We start from the raw sequence: 19,764 nt of genomic DNA on the forward strand, positions 1-19,764 counted from the left end.
ATAATATAGCAGTTTAACCAGATTAACAATCACAAAACTGCAGATCTTTCTATTAAAATTTTCCAGTTCATCGAGCAACATTTACTCAAAAATATGATTATGAACTTAAATATCTCTTAAATTTACTGTTTATGCTGAACTGTACACTGGTGTTTATTTAAAATTCTACTTACATTACTATATAATTCAAAAATGGAAAAATGAGCCATCACTAAAATTCACTGGAGACTAATATTCTTTCTTAGAAACAATTCATAAACATTTTAAAGTTCTGTCTTTAATTATTTCAGTTTGGCTTTTTAAAAGAAGATAAGCTTTTCATTTCAGTTATTGAATAATACTTAAAGACTAGTTTAAACAAAGATAGAACCAAGGAGAAGTGTTAAGGCATTCCTCACTTTACTTACAATGCCTCAGGTGCCACACACAACATACTACAAAAAAGAACTTATACGGTTTAGCAGATTATAGAGAAAATCTAAAAGTTTTTACAAAGCTAAATAACTGCCTCCCTTCTATCCCATTTATTTTAATTTGATCTTGGCTCTGTGTATTGTCCTTCTACAATCACTGTGTGACATTTAACAGTTTTGTAAGTGTTCCAATTACTTATATATACACCCCTTGTTTTAAACAGGTGTGTAACATTTGAGAACATTCAACCAATTTTTTTCATTAAATACGATATTGTATATCCTACATTTTTCTCACAAAATGCTCACTTTCCTGAGCTATATTAAACACCTTATAACAGGTGTATGTATAACTGAAGACCCTAAAAATGTCAAGTTTACATTTTTAAAAAAATGCATAGAGAACGTAACATTTCAAAAAACCTATTAGCGTACTTGTTGGCTATTATATATAGGTTTTTTATTTCCATAAGACTATGAACTGTTTAGTCTCTATAACTGGTTATTACTTTCAAATATGAAATCACTTTTTTCTTTTACTTTTCAGAGATTTGAATGCTATTAAACTAAAGAAACAGTTTTCTGACCAGAACTTATTCGTAGGTCTTCCAATAAACAATGCTTGTATATGCACTGAGGATAGCAAATTTTGGTACCACAAAATACAGAATTATATCAGAACTACAGCAAATAAACTTTTATTACAATACATTTGGTTGAAGGTAAGGTGCTATTCATCATGCCCTATATAACATGGTCCTTACCAAGTGGGCATCATGTCGGGAAACCACACCCTACCAAGATGCTTAGACACTTCCCAATGAATCTGCTCCAAACTATACTTTTGGTCAGGAATTAATACTTCTTCCATAATGGACAACTGAGACAAGCGGCCACCACACATCTTCACAAACTCAACAAAGGCACTACATGAGACTTCACATTCCCCTAGTCCAATAGCTGACAAGTTTTTACAACGTTCTGCAATGCGAATTAACTCTTCATCAAGTGGCCGTAATCCATTAGCACACACTACTAGTTCAACTAGTCTAGGGCATGTCATTCCCACACGGCCAAGCACATCTTTGCTTACTGATCTCCCAAAGTAAAGATGAGTAGCAGGTATTTCATAACGAAAGAATGGGTCAAATTCCTCTTCATATAAAAAAAAATACATAACTAAGTTCACTTTGGGTGAATGTTTGATGAAAGCATCCCAGCTGCTCTTCTGGATAGTATGGAAGTGTGTCTGTCCAGGATTCTCACTGACTACATCAATACGCAAATGTTCTAATCGAACATGTTTTTCAGAAGACAGAGCAAGTAGCAATTCATCACTTAATAAGTGGTAGTTCAGAGCCAGTTCTCGTAAGCCATGACATTGATCAGCCACACAAAGGATACCTTAGGAAAAAAAAATAGTAATTATAAGGTTTTTTTACAAGTTCATCTGTTCAAAAAATTTAATCATGTGCGTACACGACAAAAATACAATTTAAAATGTAGCTGTATAGCTGAATTAGAAGGTAACATTTAAAAGCTGTTACTAATTCTGTCTACAAGAAAATGAAACTTAATTCCTTAAAACTCAAGCTCATTTTTAACAACTCATAATAACTCATTTTAAAAATCTATCATGACTAAGATTTACCCTAGTAGTGCATATGCAGTGCCATATTTAAAAAAAAATACCACTAACACTAAATATACATTTAAAAAATTAAATTATCACTGCAGAGGCCAAAGAGTATTTTTTTTGAAACTCAAAACCTAATTCTAACATAAGGGAGGATAAAATATAACTACACGAAACTATGATTTATGTAACTAAACATTTATTAAGTTAAAAAAAAAATCCAACAAATCAACAGTGTTTAACTGATAATAGTGTATCAAATTTCTAAGGGCAAAGAAATACCAAGATATCAGTAGCTAAATGGGTCAAGGATAACCACTTGATTCATAGGAAGGGAAATGCACATTATGACTTCTGAAGCTCTTAACACATTCAGGAAGCAGCCCCTTGAATAATTGCCTAAATTCAGGAAACCATGTTTTTCCCACAACTATTACCCTGGCAACAGATGACTTTACCAAAGGTCAATATTTGATTTGATCTCCAAAGTAAGTTCAGTATAAGAATTCTGCCCTAAAGAGTAATGACTCTGTACTACCTGATAAATAACCACTCAACCCATTTCTTTCTTATGTTTAGAAACAGGAATAAGTATATAAAGCATACATAGCTTCATCTATTTATTTTAGAAGTACTGTATAATACACAAGTACTAATATGTTATCCCACAACTACTTAAAAAAAAAACTAGAAATTTTTGAAATTGAGGCAGCTAGCAAAACATAGTGAAGCTGTAACACAAACAGGCTAAGTGACTCTTTATAAGTTTATCCACCTAAGAAGTGACATAACAAACACCATCATTAAGCCAAAGCTTTCCAGCACTGGAAGGAGAAGATAGGCAATACAATCAGAAGAGATAAACTGAATCAACAGAATGAGAGAGTCAGAAGAGGGAGTAATGGACCAGTATGCTTCACTAGCCACTGCACGTTTCTGTTCTTCACAAGGGGGAGGGAGGGATGGAGATAAATATATATAGCTCTCCTGATCACCCAAGGTAACCTGAGCACATCTCTTGCTGTTTATATCAAAAAGCTTAATATAAAGAGAAAGAAAACACATGAACAATTACAAAGGTGCAAATAACAGAAACTTTGCAATGTCATTTAACAACTACTAAAGCAATTTGGCAGGCATAATTCTTAATCCCCACCCCATTCCACATCCTAACGCCTAGCATCTAGGAATATGGTATGATGTCCAGCATTGTTATATGACACAGATGGCCTCATAAAATTCAGAGATTATTTGGGTAGTCCTAATCACTTACTTCCTTTAAGAGATTACTCCTTGTAGAAAAGAAGTCAGAGAGATTCAAAGCACAAGGAGGGTGTCAACATATTATTGCTGGCTTTAAGATATGCAGGCAGCCTCTAAGAGCAGAGAAACACCCCAAGTAGGCTCTTGCAAACTGCCAGTAAGAAAATGAGGTGTCAGGCCTACAACCTCAAAGAAATAAATTCAGCGAACAATTCAAATGAGTATGGATGTGGATTTTTCCCTAGAGCCTCCATATAAAAGCCTAGCGTAACACTTTGACTTTTGCACTTTAAGACCCTAAGCAAAGCCAATTCAGCCCTCCCTGTATCTCTGTCCTACAGAACTGTGGAGCCAATAAATAGTATTGGTATAAACTACCACATTTATACTCCTATGCTATATATAACAGCATAGTGACAAAGATAAAACTGGTAAACTATTACATCTAAATAATAAATGACAATTAAAAAATAAAGAATCTAAATAGACATTATCTCTAAAGAAAATATACAAATGGCCAATAAACACACAAAAAGATCCTCAATAGTTATCAAGAAAATGCAAATCAAAGCCACAATGGGATACTTGTTTATACCCACCAGGATGGCTACTTAAACAGAAGTGTTAGAATATGGAAAAGGAATTGTAAACTGGTGCAGCTGCTTTGGAAAACAGTCTAGCAGTTTCTCAAATGGGTAAACAGTTACTATATGATCCAACAATTCCATTATTACACATATATCCAGGAGAAATTAAAACATGTACACACAAAAACTGGTACATGAAGATTCATAGCAGCATTACTCAAAATAGTCAACCCAAATACCCATCAACTGAGCAATAGATATTGTACAGCCATACAATATTACTCAGAAATAAGATTACTCAGCAATAAAAAGAAAGTTCTGCTTCATGATACAACACAGATAAGCCTTCAAAACATGCTAAGTGAAGGAAACCAGACACAAAAGATCATATATGAATCCACTCACATGAAATACACAGAATAGGTAAATCCACAGAGACAGAAAATGAATGGGGACTAGCTGCGATGGAGGTTTTAGGGCTTGACAGGAGAGGCATGTGATTTCTTCCTAGGATAATAAAATCTAAAGTTCCACAGTGGTGATGAATTCATTTGCCAATATACTAAAAGCCAAAAATTACGTACTTTAAATGATGACTGTATAGTACCTGAATTACATTTCAATAAAACTGTCATGAGCCAGGTATATTATTGGTAGTAGAAATTCATACACCTAATGGGATGAGGTGGGTGCAGCAAAACGTATAAAAAAAATTTGGATGCCTTGACTTTCATTTCTTCAGAATTTTTCATTAAGGAAGAAATTCATAGAAGCAAGCTGCTATGTGCCAAAATAGTTGATTATTTTTTAAATCACAGCAAAAGAGTAGAAACAATTATCCAAACTTAAAAAAACTATGATGTAAATGTTTATCTATAAGGTAGAATACTAAATAAATGCTTATTAGTTCATCTGATATTAATGAGCATCTTATATAACAAGCACTGATGCTAGGTGGGTAAAGGTGCGATACGAACTAGTCATCCTTATTCTAATAGGAAGTAGCAAATAAATAACAAGGATGTACTCGTTACAAGGGAATCAGTGAAGACTGCCCAGAACTAACACAAAGAGACCCAAAAAGTTAGCATGAAGGTAAGGCACAAAGAGTGGAAAAGGAAGAAAACAGTATTTTCTGTGTGGACACCCAGACATGGAAGTGAATACAAGCATTCCAACAACTGAAAGAGTCAAAACACAGTATCTAAGTAAGGGACTATATCAAAAGATGAAGCCCAAATAGGCAAGGGCCAAATCATACCAGACCTTGTAAGTCTAGGTATACGGAAAGCACAGTGACAAGTTCTGAAGAAAAAAAAGGACAAAAATATAGTTTAGAAAGATTACTCTGGCTGTAGCATAAAAATCAGATTAAGAAGAACAAGGCCACAAATGAGGAAATCAGTTAAGAGGGTACTATATAAAGATTAGAGGGATCTGATCTAGAGCAGTTATTTAGAGTGGGGTTCAAAAGCATATTTTGAAAAGATTTGAAAAGATTCAAAGCATATTTTGGTGGTAGAGTTGCCAGACCTCAGTGATAAGAGGCATGCACAGAATATGGAAAGGAACAATCAAAGATGTCTATCATGTCCCCAACAGCTAGGTGGACAGTGCATCTCCTGAGCCCACCTTAAAGGAAGAATAAGATTTAGAAAGGAAGATAGGGAAGTTCTTTGGTCTGAAGCACCAGTGAGATGTTCTAGCACACTGAGCCCTTAGCCATCCAACATATAGTTTTGGAGTTCCACAGACCCTAAATTAGAAGGTATTAACATACAGAACATAAGTCAAACCACAGACGAGGATGACACTGGCTAGATTTTACAGAGTATAACAAAAAACTAGCCAATACAGAGAGAAAACAAGGAAACAGCAAAATTTAAGAGATGAAAACAAAACCAGCAAAGCAAACAGCAGGAACAGAAAGGTAAGCAAAAATATCAGGGGAATGATATAAAAAAAAGCCAACAAATTAATTAGCATCAAATGGTACCTAGAGGTCCAGGTATAACAATTATATGAAAATGGAAAAAAGTCTGATCAACTGTTCAGTGAAAAGCAGAACATAAAATAGCCCACAATTTCAATTTGGAGGAAGAAACTGTCCAAACATGAGAAGTATAGATAGAATATGTGCAAATAATGAGAATTTGTACAAATAATGTTGTAGTTTAAAATCTTCTGTGATTATGCTCTTCCATTAAAAAATATTACAAGTGGTCTTTCTCTTCCTTTTCTTACTGATCAACTGGTCCAACAGCCATCAGATGGGAACACACAAACTAAAAAAGTGTCAGAAGGGGGCCGGGGATTTAGCTCAGTGGTGTCGCCGCCTGCCTTGCAAGCGCAAGGTCCCAAGTTCAATCCCCAGTACCCACCCCACCGAAAAAAGTGTCAGAAGCGATGATGTTTTGTTCACAGTGCTATGAAAACATACAGGTGGAGCTAAGGTTAGGCAGAAGGGGGGAGGTTAAAATAGGTTAACATCTGAGCTGAATTTTGAAGGCTGTAATGGAGTTAGCTAGATGAAGTTAAAAAAAAAAAAGTACTCCAGAGTACAGTATACTGACCACACACAAAGGGAAAAACAATCAATTATAGTTCCACAGGGTTCAAGTAAGAGGTGAAGACAAAGGGCCTTGTACACTCAGCTATAAAGTATGGACCTTAATCTCATAGCAGATCTATACAGTACTCAGTACAATGTGATCAATGTCACATGGGAAGTCAGCGCTAAAGCAAAATATTTTTCTTAATGTCTATTTTAAAATACCCTCAATGATAAACTAGAAGTGACAAAGACAAGCAGGAAAATACAGCAATAAACCTAGCCATTCCCATCACCAAGACTTCCCACATGGGAAGTCTGGAACTGTAAGTAACCTCCATCCAAGAAGTCATTTCCTTGAGGTAACTTGAGCTTTAGTTATGGCAAGAAGGTAAAAAAGGTTTACCAAATAACACAGCTACAAACAAGAAGGGATGTCAATAGTGAGAAGAGTCAGGAATAAAACAACAGAGAATAATATGAAAATCACATTTTATATACTTTTTAATACAAACCCTCTGGAATTAATTTCAAAATGAGTAATGTAGCAATGCTTAAATTCTATGGAAGTGGGAAAGCGCTCTTATAATGCTACTACTCCCCATGTGATGGGCTTGTGACTCCACAGTTCAACTTAAGAAAAGCATTAGCTTACAAAATATGAGACAACTACTAAGGACAACTCTTCTCCCTCTGTATGTAGAGTAAGAAGAAAAACAATCATGTGACTGCTATGTCTTAAAACCTACTGTTAGTTCAACTACAATTACAGAAAATGCTATTTTACATCAAGAGGGACCTCAGGGCTCTTATCTTTCCACTTTTAAAAAAAATACTTGTTTTAAACACATGATGTACATGTATTATCAAATAATGATTAGAGAATAAGTCCAATTATCAGTTTGTGGGCTAATAACACTACAAAATTTACACTACTGTGTTATGACATTAAAGGAAATGGTCCTTTTAACCCACCTACCTACAAATGGGTTAAAAGGACTATTAAAATTATTAATCATAATTTTTCCATAATCTGATGAACAGATAAAATATTTTAAAAGTGTGTCTGGCAAAAACAAATCAACATACCTGCTGGAGAGACATGAGGACAGCTGCTCATTTTTAGCAACTTGAGAGTATCACTGTTGTTGGCCACTAGTACTTTGAGGGATGGATCATCTACTGGAGTATCATCTATCTTAAGCGAGGACAGGGATTTGGAGTTTACAAACACAACTGTCAGTGCAGAGATAAAGTGAGACTGAAAAGCAAAAAGGTTAAAACATTGTTTTAAATTTTAGGAATAACTTACAGGTTTCCATATAATACCAGATATGGTTCACTTGAATCCTAATGGTGTATTTTAAAACTGTTAAAGGGCTAGAACCACTATACTCTGTAACTGGTTATATGGTTTTCTAAAAAAGTTATTAACTGGGCCAAGGATTTATCTCAGTGATGCTGCCACCTGCCTCGCAGGCACAAGGTCCCAAGTTCGATCCCTGGTACCAAAAAAAAAGTTACTAACTGCTGTCTTTGAGAGGAACCTTTTTACCTATAGGTGAACAATGAATATCAAGCCTTCAGACGTCTCTAAATCACAACAACCAGTGGTAAGTAAAATGAAGAAGCCTGGAAGCCAAGATGAGAATACCTTTCAGATAATTCCCTTCACCATATCTGGTAGCCTTACTCTTGTGTTTTGTACCACTAAACTGCATAGTAATGATCAATTTAAAATAGCAATAATGAGCTGGGTGTGGTGGCACATGCCTATAATCCCAGCACTTGGGAGGCTGAGGCAGGAGGATCATTACAAGTTCCAGGCCAGCCTGGGCTACATATTGAGATCAAGGCCAGCCACACTACACAGTGAGACCCTGTCTCAAAACCCCAAAACCAAAAAATGTTAAAATTCAAAAACGTTAAAATTTTCAAGTCTTCTATTTGATTTTATTTTGCCACAAATATATCAGTGAGTATTTTCAATTTACTATATACATGTTAAGTATCTGACACAGAATCTAATCAAAGGGGGACCACTGTAGTGAAAGAGGAGTTAAAACATGTTCAAAGTACGTGACTTTGAATCAGAGTTGAAATAAGCTATAGCTAATGCACAAAGAATTTGAAGAATAAGGAAAGGTCCCAACACATTTCTCTATACAACCAACCTTAGCTTTATAAATTCTCTATAACAGGACCAAGAAGATGAAGGCAAGTTAACAGACAAGAAAGTACAATGCAATTCCACCTGCTTGGTCACATTCCCTACTGCAGTTTCTCTGTACTGTGATTAACTGGCTAATGACTGAAATTTTGATTAAATAACTTATTTAATGTTAACATCTAATATTTTCATATCAAACTCAACTGTATACTGTGCAATCACATTTCCTTTCTAATATGCATATCTGTACCACTGATTTCTTTCCAACTGCCCTGCTTTAACTATAGTCAAGTAACTTCTTCCATGGTCAAATACATTTCTTCTATGTTATCTTTACTTCTCTCAGGATTTCCAAGACACCATAACACCTATTTCAATCTTTTCTGTAAAACCCTTAAAAGGAAAAGGATAACAGTATAAGCAGCCCAGGTCTATTTAATAAGAAGCTGTCTCAGCTGTTATCAATGGCTCTCAAATTAGCACTAGATTTATGCAGTGATAACCCCAAATAAGAAACCCAGAAACTATATTCAACATACTCTTTAATATGGTATATTTTATATAGTACATGTAAGTATATGAGTTTATTAGCTATGGTGGACATATACAAAATCAATCTAGAACATTTCATTTCCCATATGAAGCTTGAAGAAAGTTGTACTGTATCATGTAACTCAACTAATAAAACTTAGGCACCAGGGGCCAGAGATTTAGCTCAGAGGCACTGTACACACCTTGCAAGCACAAGGTCCTGAGTTCGATCCCCAGTACCGCAAAAAAAACCTTAGACACCTTTATCAACTACCTTATTTTTCTTTTTTTTTTCTTTTTTTATTTTTTTTGGTACTGGTGATCGAACTCAGGTCCTTCCACTTGCAAGGCAGACGGCAGAACCACTGAGCTAAATCCCCGGCCCTTATTTTTCTAATTTAAGAGAATATTGTAGTTGTGAGAAAGGCTATCTCTATGTGCAACACCATGTTCAAACTTACATGTGAATATAAACAGTTAACTCTCCACAAGGCTCTTTTTACCTAAAACATGTACAGTAATGCAAGCTGTATTGATACTAACTATGCTCAAGAACACATCTTTACACTTGCCAGAGTTCATATAAGTAGGCCACATTGGCACTCTCTTTTTTTATTCTCACTTCCCCAATCTACTCTGAAAGCCCAAAGAGAATACATATCTATGTTCTTTTTTCTGATATGCCTCTCAATTTTACTTTTTTTGTTTGTTTGTTTTTTGGTATTGGGGATCAAATTTGGGTCCTTGTGCTTGAGAGGCAGGTGGCGGAACCACTGAGCTAAATCCCCAGCCTTCAATTTTACTTAATTTCTTTTAGCACATCCTAGAGAATCTTCTCTAAATTCATTTACTCTTTAACCTTACCAATCAAGAAGCACTAAGTGATTTTAAAAATTATTTTTAAAATACGGTTTCTCAACATTCTAAACAGTAACTTGTTTTCCATTATGTACTTCACTTTCCTTATACTCTTAACTGTCAATACTGTAAGTGTTTAGGCTTTCACTGGATTTCTCAGTAATAGTCAAAAAAACAAAAGCAGGAGATACCTTTGGTAAATCCATAAAGCTTGGCCGAGCAGTTGAAATAAGTCCAAGTGTTTTTAAAGAGCAATTCACAAGCTGTGATAAAATATCACAAGCTGCTTCAGCTGATTCTTTGCTGCTGTCCACCTTAATAAAGAAAACACCTTTTATCCATGCACATATTTATACTTCTCAGTACATATTTTAATTTTAAAAAAGAAAGTTATTAGTTTATTTCATTATAAATGAAAAGAACATTTACTCTTTCAATTGTCCACTCTCCCCTATAACTTCAGCCTGAGAAATAAGTGCATTTGTTAAGACAGCCTACTATAAGACATCTATTTAGTACTGGAAGCACTATTTATTTCAAACTGACTATAAACTAATGGAACAAATTTATAGACTTTGAAAAATAGTTCTGTATTTGGTAGATCAAATAATAGACTGTAAGTATAGTTTCTATGGTAAACGTTTTAAAGCACCCAAAACTAATGACTACTCAGAATATTCACATGAGCAAAACCTGGAATTCATTAACATTTTCAATGGAAAGATGTATGTAAGGTAAAATAAGGTCCAAGCACCCCAGGAGACTGAGCCCAACCTGAGCAACTTAGCAAGACCTTGTCTCAAAAAATAAAGATCTTGGGTCGGGGATTTAGCTCAGTGGCACCCCGCCTGCCTCGGAAGTGCAAGGTTGTGAGCTCAATCCCTGGTACTAAATAAATAAATAAGTAAATAATAAAGGGCTAGATGTGTAGCTTGGTGCAAAGGCCCTGGGTTCAATCCCCAGGTACTGTAAAAATACATTAATTAATTTTAAAAATAAAGTAAAATAAGGGTGTTCAACTTATCAAGCATGAAAATCTAAACCAAAAGAGGTAGCTATTCTCATACATTCATCTGGCTAGACATTTCCTGAAAGAAAAGGATAATATGGCCAAAAAATAAATAAATAATCTTTTAAAACCCTGAAGGAGAGGTTTTAAAAAGTTATTTGTTTCCTGGGCTAAAAAGCATCTTAAAACAGAATAGTTCAAAGTAGCATCATTACTCTAATATTCAGATTCATGTATATTACTTTATCCCAATACTGCTTAAAAGCTGGTATAAAATACACTAATTTATATTACAATTTCAGAGGTATTTATAATACTATCCTTTGGTTAAGTTTCTTTACACCAGTGGTTCTCTAAGCATGGTTCCCAAACAACAGCATCAACATGACCTGAGAACTTAGGACAGACGAATTATCATCTGAATCAGAAACTTTGGGGATGGGACCTGTGATCTTGGTTGTTTTGAGCCCTCTGTGATTCTGTTGCATGTAAACTCTGAGAACCACTATTCTAGACTACTAACTCTGATTACAAGCCAAGCCTACAGCCAGTGATGACTTAAAATATTTTGAAGAACCCAGAAGAGTTCTCTGATGTGCCTTTTTTCTAATCTATAAATCAGAAATTATTTCTTCTGGAAAATAAACAACCCTTGATAAAAAATGTTAAATTTATAGCAAATGGTTCTGTAAGGGTTACACAAGCTGGATATACCCGAAATGAGTCACAGGGCTGTAAAAAGAATAAAACTGATCCAGTCAATCTACTGTATAGAACTGATCTTGAAGATCTACCAGATGAGTGTTATTTACTCTTTATAACATTTGCCATTACAATACTCTTAGACAACTCAAAGATGACTAAAACCAAAGGGAAGGCTCTTCAGGTTCCTTTGCTAGGGGAAGAGTTGAAGAGTTGCTGCATTTTTGTTTTATTTCCCCACCATTCTGGTAACCTTGTCCCTAGTTAAGGTTATCAGATAACATACAAAATCCAATTAAATTTGAATTTCAGGTAAACAACAACTTTTTAATATTCAGTATATTCAAAGCATTGCATAGGCCATATCTATACCAAAATTTATCCATAATTATCTAAAATTCAAATTTAACTAGGGAGCCTACTTTTTTGCATGGGGGGGGGGAAGAAGCCCACAATCTATACAACTATTCTCACTACCAAGTCTCTCCTTCTTCTTGGAAACCTATGGGAGAATAAGCAAGTGATCTCTACCTAAGAAGAAATGACATTCTTGGAAGGAAGATGAACCTTAATTTGCTAAGAAGCTGCCTTAGTTATAGTAAAAAGCTCTAGGTTAAGAACTCCTGCTTTATTTAGGTTTAACCTGACCCATTTAGCAACTGGTACAATAAAGCAGGGATTCATGCAATGCCACTTTTCAACAACTATCAAATTTTTTGGTACAACAAAAATCTTATGTTTAAAGTTTTAGTAAGCATGACCATATTTCATCATTCATTTCCAAACAGAACATGACAAGCCTATATTCACACTCAAACCACTATTTCTCAAAGTATTCTGGACATCTCAAAACCCACCCTACTTTATTTATCACATCATTATATGATATACAAAATGTTCCTTCCAGCAAAGAAAAGCAGCAAACAGTTCTCTACCACATTCTTCCACCCATTCTTTATTTTCTCTAAAACATATTCCTCTAATCCTTTCAAATAGTTTCTATGCCACATTTCTATTTGAAGAGTGCATATCAAAAAGCCAGAAAAATAAGTAACTCTCAGCCCTTATAAATAGAAATTGCAGTTAAGTTTTACTCAACAGTAATATCCTCAACCACAATATCCCAAATTTTTAATATTCTACTGTATATTTCTTTTCCAGAAATTTGTTTGCAATAATTCACTGTTAATTTACATCTTTGGTCAATGGTTTATGCTTATTTAGTGGATGCTTTTGTCTTTTAAGAAATTATTAATAATTATAATGGAGTCATTTAGCTCCAACAAACATTACAATTATTTGTGATAGCATCTAAGATATGCTAAATTCTAACTCTTTTAATAAGTTTTCAACGGGGCTCTTCTGAACCACTGGTGGTTCCAGCCAGCAGAAACATGTTACGCACTTTCCCTTAGGAAAATATTTTAAAGATATGAGATGCATTGGTTAGGATGCCAAAAGCCACTAAAAATGCTTTGCTTTTAAAAAGAAGGGTTTAAAATATTACCTTGAAGCTGACATACTGTAGATGGTTTGAATGTCTTTTAATAATCTGTTTGATCAACTCTGGATGTGTAGCTTTCAAATAAGATGTAGCTGGCTGATTCAGTTCAAATTCAAAACATCTCCACAAGTCAGGCATGTGAAATACCTGATTCCAGTTGCGGCAAACTTGTGAAGCATGAGCCCGGTCAAGAAGAGGCAAATATTTAAATATTTGGAGAATAATGTCTTGAAGGAGATTACCCCAGTCACACATCTGAGAATGCTCATTTGTTGTAGTCCTCAGTTTCTTTGATTTCTCTGCAGTACCCTCTTCAGATGAACTATGGTCACTATCTCTTCCTCCTCGTTTCATTCTGTTTAGAAAAAACCATCAAAACACATCGTTTTTTTCATTCTACTTATCTTTTAAATAAAAACAAACCCAAAATTTGTTTCCTGTCATTGAGATGTGTATTTGTTAGGTTTAAACACAAACAAGCACAGACTAGACCAATAATTCAAGAATACCAAAATAAAATATAGTGAAAAATGCCAATGGAAACCAGCTATACTTTTACAAATTCCATACATTTCTGGCATGCAAAAATTTACATTTATACCATATTATTTATGATTTTAAAACTACATTAAAAATTTCTATTTCAAAGGTTGCAGTCCACTAATTAAAGTGGATATAAGGAACCTACAATGATATTTTCTAAAGGTTTCTTAAAAGTCATCTAAGGATAACTACTATATTTGAGGGGTGTTTTGTGTGTGAGGTACTGTTGACTGAATATGGGAGTGCTTTACCACTGAGCTACATCTGTAGCCCTTTTTAATTTTTGAGACAGGGTCTGGTTAATATGCCCAGCTAGGGTTTGAACTTGTGATCTTCCTGACTCAGCCTCTCTCAGTGCTGGGATTACAGGTGTGCACTACTGAATACAGCTTATATTTGCATTCTTAAATTGATTACCCCAAAATCTCCAAAGGGGATGTGAATTACATAGCCAACAGATTTTCCTAAGTAGTCTGTGATACCTGCTATGCTAGATATTTCCAACCTGTACTTGAAGTAAGCAAATCTCAGCTGGAGATATAACTCAGTGGTAGAATGCCAGGAGCTGGGTTCCACCCTTAGCACTGCCAGAAGAGGAAGGGAAAAGAAGAGAGGGAATCCATCAATTTATTATAATATTTAACAATGGGTGGTGAGATCACAGGTGACTTTTTCCCAGTGTGCTTTCTCTTTTACATTTTGCACATTCTTTTTAATGTTAATGCATTACATTAAACATAATCAGATAAAAGAAGTCCTGTTTAGTTACCTGGCTAAGTACAATGGGTTCTAAATGGGCAGATACTCATTAGTACTCCTATTTACATTAGGGCTTGCAACACTTTTGTTTACAGAGAGCAGTTCTGTCAGAGTAGTGGTTTGGACCTAGATTTGGGGTCATCACCTTTCAAAAAGCTGGCTTGTAACATCAACTTACTTCTGGCAAATCAGCATGTAAGGACTTGAGACGAACGACATGTCTGAGCATAACTAAATAAAGTATGTCCCTGCAGACTTTCCCCACCCATTAGCTAGCATAACTTGTGAGAAAGGATTGGGGACTGAAGAGCAAAAACAGCATGGCAGTCCAGTGGCCTTCATGCCATGAAGATAAGTCCAGGAGGTCTTAGCCTATGCACACTAAACTGCTTATTCCTCAAGGCTCCTACTTCTCACTTTTATGTATATCCTATTGAGCAGTGGGAGAGAAACATAGAAGACTGACAAAAGAAAGCAAAAGGATAGTTTTTTGGAAGACTAAAACTTACATGTCAATCTAGGAACAGAGTTCCTAAGAAGTATATTCAGAGAAAAGGTAGCATAATCATTCTACAGTGTAATCTGTATCATGAAAAACTCTAATAATATTGTCCAACTAGAGATTAACACTTTGTCACTATAACCCATTTTTTGACTAATCTTGAAAGCTAACTTTAATTTTAGCATACACAATTTGGGTCGAAGAACAGAGTTTGCTACCCAAAGTTTATAATTTCTCTTTTGAGTATATAAAATTATGTGGAATTTTTATAAAGATTCAAAAAGAAAGTAGTCTTCAGAATTTCTACATTTTATTATAGAATACTGATTCTTCTTTTTGGAGAGATCTTCTAAAATCAGAACTACTAAACTTAAAGACGGAATAGCTCTTTTTAATTTAATAAAGTACAGTATAAGGATACATAAAAATAAAATGTCAGACTTATTCACAAAATAATAAAATTTGAGATAATACTTTGCTGGTTGTTAAAACTGGTAATATAAAGTTTCTTTTATCTATCACAGTCCTATTTTTTTGTTGTTTTTGAGGGTTTTTTGGTACCAGGGATCAAACTCGGGTCCTTGTGCTTGCGAGGCAGGTGGCGTAACCACTGAGCTAATTCCCCAGCCCTCAGTCCTATTTTAAATAAAGTTATTTCAATACCTTTCCAAAGTCAGGAAATGAAGTTTGTTTGTTTTTTTTTCAGGTACTCGGAATTGAACTCAGGACCTTGTGCTTGCCAGGCAGGTGAGGCAGCAATGAGCTACATCCTTGGCCCAAAGTTGGTTCTTTTGAGACAGGGTCTTGCTATGCAGTTCTGGCGGACCTGAATTCACTATGTAGCCTAGGCTGGCCTCAAACTCAGAGCAATCCTTCTGCCTCATCCTCCTGAATGCTGGGATTATAGATGTGTGACACCACACCTGGCCTGGTATTTTTAAATAAGTATTTTAAGTATAAATTGGTATTTTAAATATAAGTATGTAATACTAAGATAAAGTATCTCTTGATTTAAATAAAAGACTATTCGATCACCAAGGTGAATTTTTAGCACTAACTGGTTTATGAATAGCTGAACAAAAGCCTGTGAACTATCATATATATTATGACATATGGTATAGTCATATAGTATATTAAGCAATAAAAAACATGTAAGGCAAAATGCCAACAGAAATCTTACCTGTATTCTCCTCATTCATCAAAATAACATTAATGAGTAGACATCTAATAAAAATTTTTATCAATTTTTTCCAAATCAGTCTCACTTATGTCAAACCCTCCAATGCTTTCAAAAGCATAAATTTTATTAGATCTATTTACACATGAAGCTCTGCTGTATGGAAAGTTAAACAATTCAGAGCATCCACTTATCTGCAAATAACCTACACCAATGGACTTTTGTATCTCTTACTTTCAGTCAAAGTGAAAATATCTTTTATATAGGAACAGAAGAATGGAGCGCCAACCTGACAGTAAGGGTCAATGAGACTTTCTTAAGCACCAAAACCTGGCCTCTAGGACTCTGGCAGTTTAATTTTCTGCAATATTTCAGGGCCACAAATAATGCAACTTCATGAGCAAGAGCTTTTGGTGATATTAGCAAATGCCAAAAGCAAACTGATGAGGAAAAACTAGACTGAGCACCACAAGGAGTTAAGTGAGCTAATTTGACATTTCTACAAGGAATTAACTTGATTACTGCTCAAGAACAGAATAGTTGGGTGTCACTCAACGTATTAGGCACTTGTATGTACACTGGGCATGTAGTAATTTTAAAAGCTCATTTGTACTTAGCACTAATGGTACTGCTTTGGCATTATAATTCCTTTATGTCCTTTGTATGTTCTGCGTTAATATAAGAGTTAATGTGCATTCTTTGTCTGAAATACACGACCACAACAACAGACTAATTCACAGAACGGTAGCGGTAACGTTGTGGAGAAAACTTGTCCCGGAGTCACAGACAGATAACTAGGAGTGGATCCCATTTTTATACATAGTTCAAGGGTAATCGAAATCAGCATCCCCCCCCACCCCCCAAAAAACAATCTAAAAGATCAGAGTTGACTGGATACCAATAACAACAAATTACGCTCTTTCACTTCTCGGCTTGGAGGTGCAGGTCACTGACAGGGCTGCTTCCCGATCCCTGCCTACAACTCCGCCTCAACGGCTGCACACGCCCAAAGCAAGCGCGAAGCTGCTCATCACAAGTTGACCAAGTTTTCCACTAGGCTACGCGGCGGGGGCGTCTCCTCCAGCCCGCGCCACCTCCACGGATTGGCCTTCCTTGACCTTCTCGGGCGCCCTAACCTAGGCAGTTTGTTTTGATATCCCAGCGCCTCCCGACGCTCAAGCTACCCACACCCGCGCCGGCGACGCCCGGGCGAGCTCCGCGGAGCCTGTCACGCACCACGCCTTGTTGACATGTTTCGCAGTAGGCACAGCGGGAAACGCCCCCAAGAAGCGCCCAGTTCTGGGCGCCGCGCCTCGTGGGCCTCCCGCCCGCGTTCCGGAGCCGCTCCCCCCGCCCCCGCCGGCCCCCAACCGGCCGCGACCCTCCCGGCCCGCCGCTCCGCCGGGCTCCAGCCCCGCCCCTCCGCGGTTACCTGCTGCCGGGGTCGGTGTCCCCCACACACCACCCCGGGCTCCGGGGACGGCGGCGGCTGGTCCCGCGGCTCTCACATGAGGGCCCCCTGGGCCCCCGCTTCGCGCCCCCGCCGCCGCGGCCCCCCGCGCTCCGCCCGCATCCGAGGCGCTGGTCCCGCGGCGGGCGCCAACGCGGCTCCACCTTTGCGGCTCTGGCTGCCCAGGGAGAAACCCTCCTTCTCAGTCCTGCGCGGTCTGCGTCGCCGTGCTGCACTTGCCCTCGCAGCCAGAGAGTCCCTCCGCGAGCTACGGCCAAGGTGTCAATCGCCTACGCCTCGGCCCAAAGACCGAATCCAAAATGGCGACCGGGGCCCGCGGCCGCGCGCTTTCCCTTGCGCGTCTCCGCCCGAGGGGGCGGGTGCGCGGCCGGGGGCGGAGCCGGGGACCGCGCCCAGCGGGAGCGCGCGCCGAGAGTGTGTTCGCCCCAGGGGTCTGTTAGGGGAGTTTTCTGCCTCCCAGGCCCGAGGCTGGACTCCCTCGGAAGAGGGCTTTTGAGTTTTGTTTTGTAGCGGGATGTGAGCGGGCTGAAGTGAACTAGATGCTGAAGAGATTATTTGCGGTGGACACTGGGAAGTGTCGGGGAAAGGAAGGAGCGTCTCTGGAGCCTGTGGTAATTCCGCGCTGGTCTCCGGGCAGGCGATCTGCAGAAGCCGCTGCCAGCGCGGGGTGCCCACGCCTCGCGCCTGGGAACTTGTGTTAAAGACTTGTGCTTTAAAGACCCGGCTGCATCCGCTGTGTGCACGAATGGTGTTGGCAAGACTGCAAGGAAATGCAACTGCTTGGTGACCACAGTGTTAGCCCTGGGATTACAGATGATTATTTTTTTAATATTTTATTTTCCAATTTTCCTGAGTTACTACTTTGTAAAAACTAATTTGCTTTATGAAGTAGAAGGACTCTTGAAATTTGTAAGTATTTTCTTAAGATGCAATGGGGAAACTGTAAAGAAGTGGATGTCTAATTAAAAGAAAAACTGTAGTGAAACTTTTCATAAATCAGGGCGACTTTGTAACTGGCACCAGCATCCTGTGTTTTCTTAAAGTTAGAAATGTCGTGGGCCGGGGCTCAGTGGCTCCGCGCCTGCCTCGCAAGCGCAAGGTCCTGAGTTTGATCTGCCGTACCGCACAAAATAAGAAAGAAGAAATGTCCTTAGATACAAAGTTATAACTGGAATCCTCCACCATCTCTCCGTCTCCCTCACAAACAAAAAAGAAAGAGAACGTAATTTTCCATCCCAGGATGTCTTTGAATTGACCTGTGTGAGGAAGACTGAAAGGCAATGATTCCCAGGAAACCTGAATTCTTCCCCTTCCCCCAAGAAATGAAGCTAGGAAGCCTTATGTAAGATCAAGGTTCAGTGTGGGGAGATGGCTCCTTTCCTTTTGCTTTATTTTCTTTTTAAGGGCCTGGTTATCAGATCATGTCAAATGGGGCAAAGTCTCATCTGTGGATGTACCGGAACTGCAGCATTTTTAAAGGACCTTTGGTGACTGCATTGTGAGGAACAATAGAAAGTTCTAAGAAAGGCAATGAGAGTTTCTAGAGGTGGAAACAAGCCAAACGGCCCCATTTATTTAAGGCCAGATGATATAAATGAGCACTCAAACACAGTAAACCAAATGAGTAAACATGAGTAAAAATCACATTACTGTTTTATCACACTCCAGTCTATAGTCCCTTTTCATTTGCCCGTTAAGGTTTGTCCTAACCAAGACAAAAACCTTGGCACACTTTACCTATTAATTACCCTTTCTTCTTTCCTGTTATTGTTAAATATTTTTATTTTACTTTTTAAAAACAAGAATTTGTATTTTTCAATTAGTCAATACTTACTTACCAATTCTATTAGTCAAGGTCAGTGGTATGGGATTTGAAGGAGAGTGACTGTAGCAGCCTGATGCATCAGAGAAGAATATTTTATTAGTAACCTTGTTTAGAATTTCCAGTACATGTGGTTAAAAAAAAAAAGTAGTTAGCTGTATTATTGTCTTTAAATTCTGTACAATATAACCTCCTCTATCAGGGGAGTAGCAGTAGATGGGGGAGTAGTAGATAGGGAGGCTTGTAGTAGACCACTACTGCAAGCA

General features: G+C 37.5%; 1 protein-coding gene across 2 annotated transcripts; it reads right to left on the reverse strand.

Annotated features, from left to right (window-relative positions):
• Nucleotides 1–1,095: 1,095 nt before the first annotated feature.
• Nucleotides 1,096–17,965, reverse strand: Fbxl3 (F-box and leucine rich repeat protein 3). 2 transcript variants are annotated; one of them, XM_021258660.2, is made up of 5 exons: nt 17,820–17,965; nt 13,228–13,579; nt 10,201–10,323; nt 7,540–7,711; nt 1,096–1,817 (listed from the first exon to the last, which is right to left on the reverse strand). In XM_021258660.2, exons 2-5 carry the CDS (start codon nt 13,576–13,578, stop codon nt 1,174–1,176), a joined length of 1,290 nt encoding a protein of 429 aa, XP_021114319.1. In that variant the 5' UTR covers nt 13,579; nt 17,820–17,965; the 3' UTR covers nt 1,096–1,173. The 2 variants fall into 2 exon arrangements, with proteins under 2 accessions (XP_021114319.1, XP_021114321.1); XM_021258662.2 differs by lacking the exon at nt 17,820–17,965 and adding an exon at nt 17,638–17,773.
• Between the last annotated feature and the right edge of the window lie 1,799 nt (nt 17,966–19,764).

The sequence above is a fragment of the Heterocephalus glaber genome, unplaced genomic scaffold (assembly GCF_053883595.1).
Source record: "Heterocephalus glaber isolate CG9 unplaced genomic scaffold, H.glaber_assembly_v1.0 deba00001577, whole genome shotgun sequence".
Taxonomy (NCBI): Eukaryota; Metazoa; Chordata; class Mammalia; order Rodentia; family Bathyergidae; genus Heterocephalus; species Heterocephalus glaber.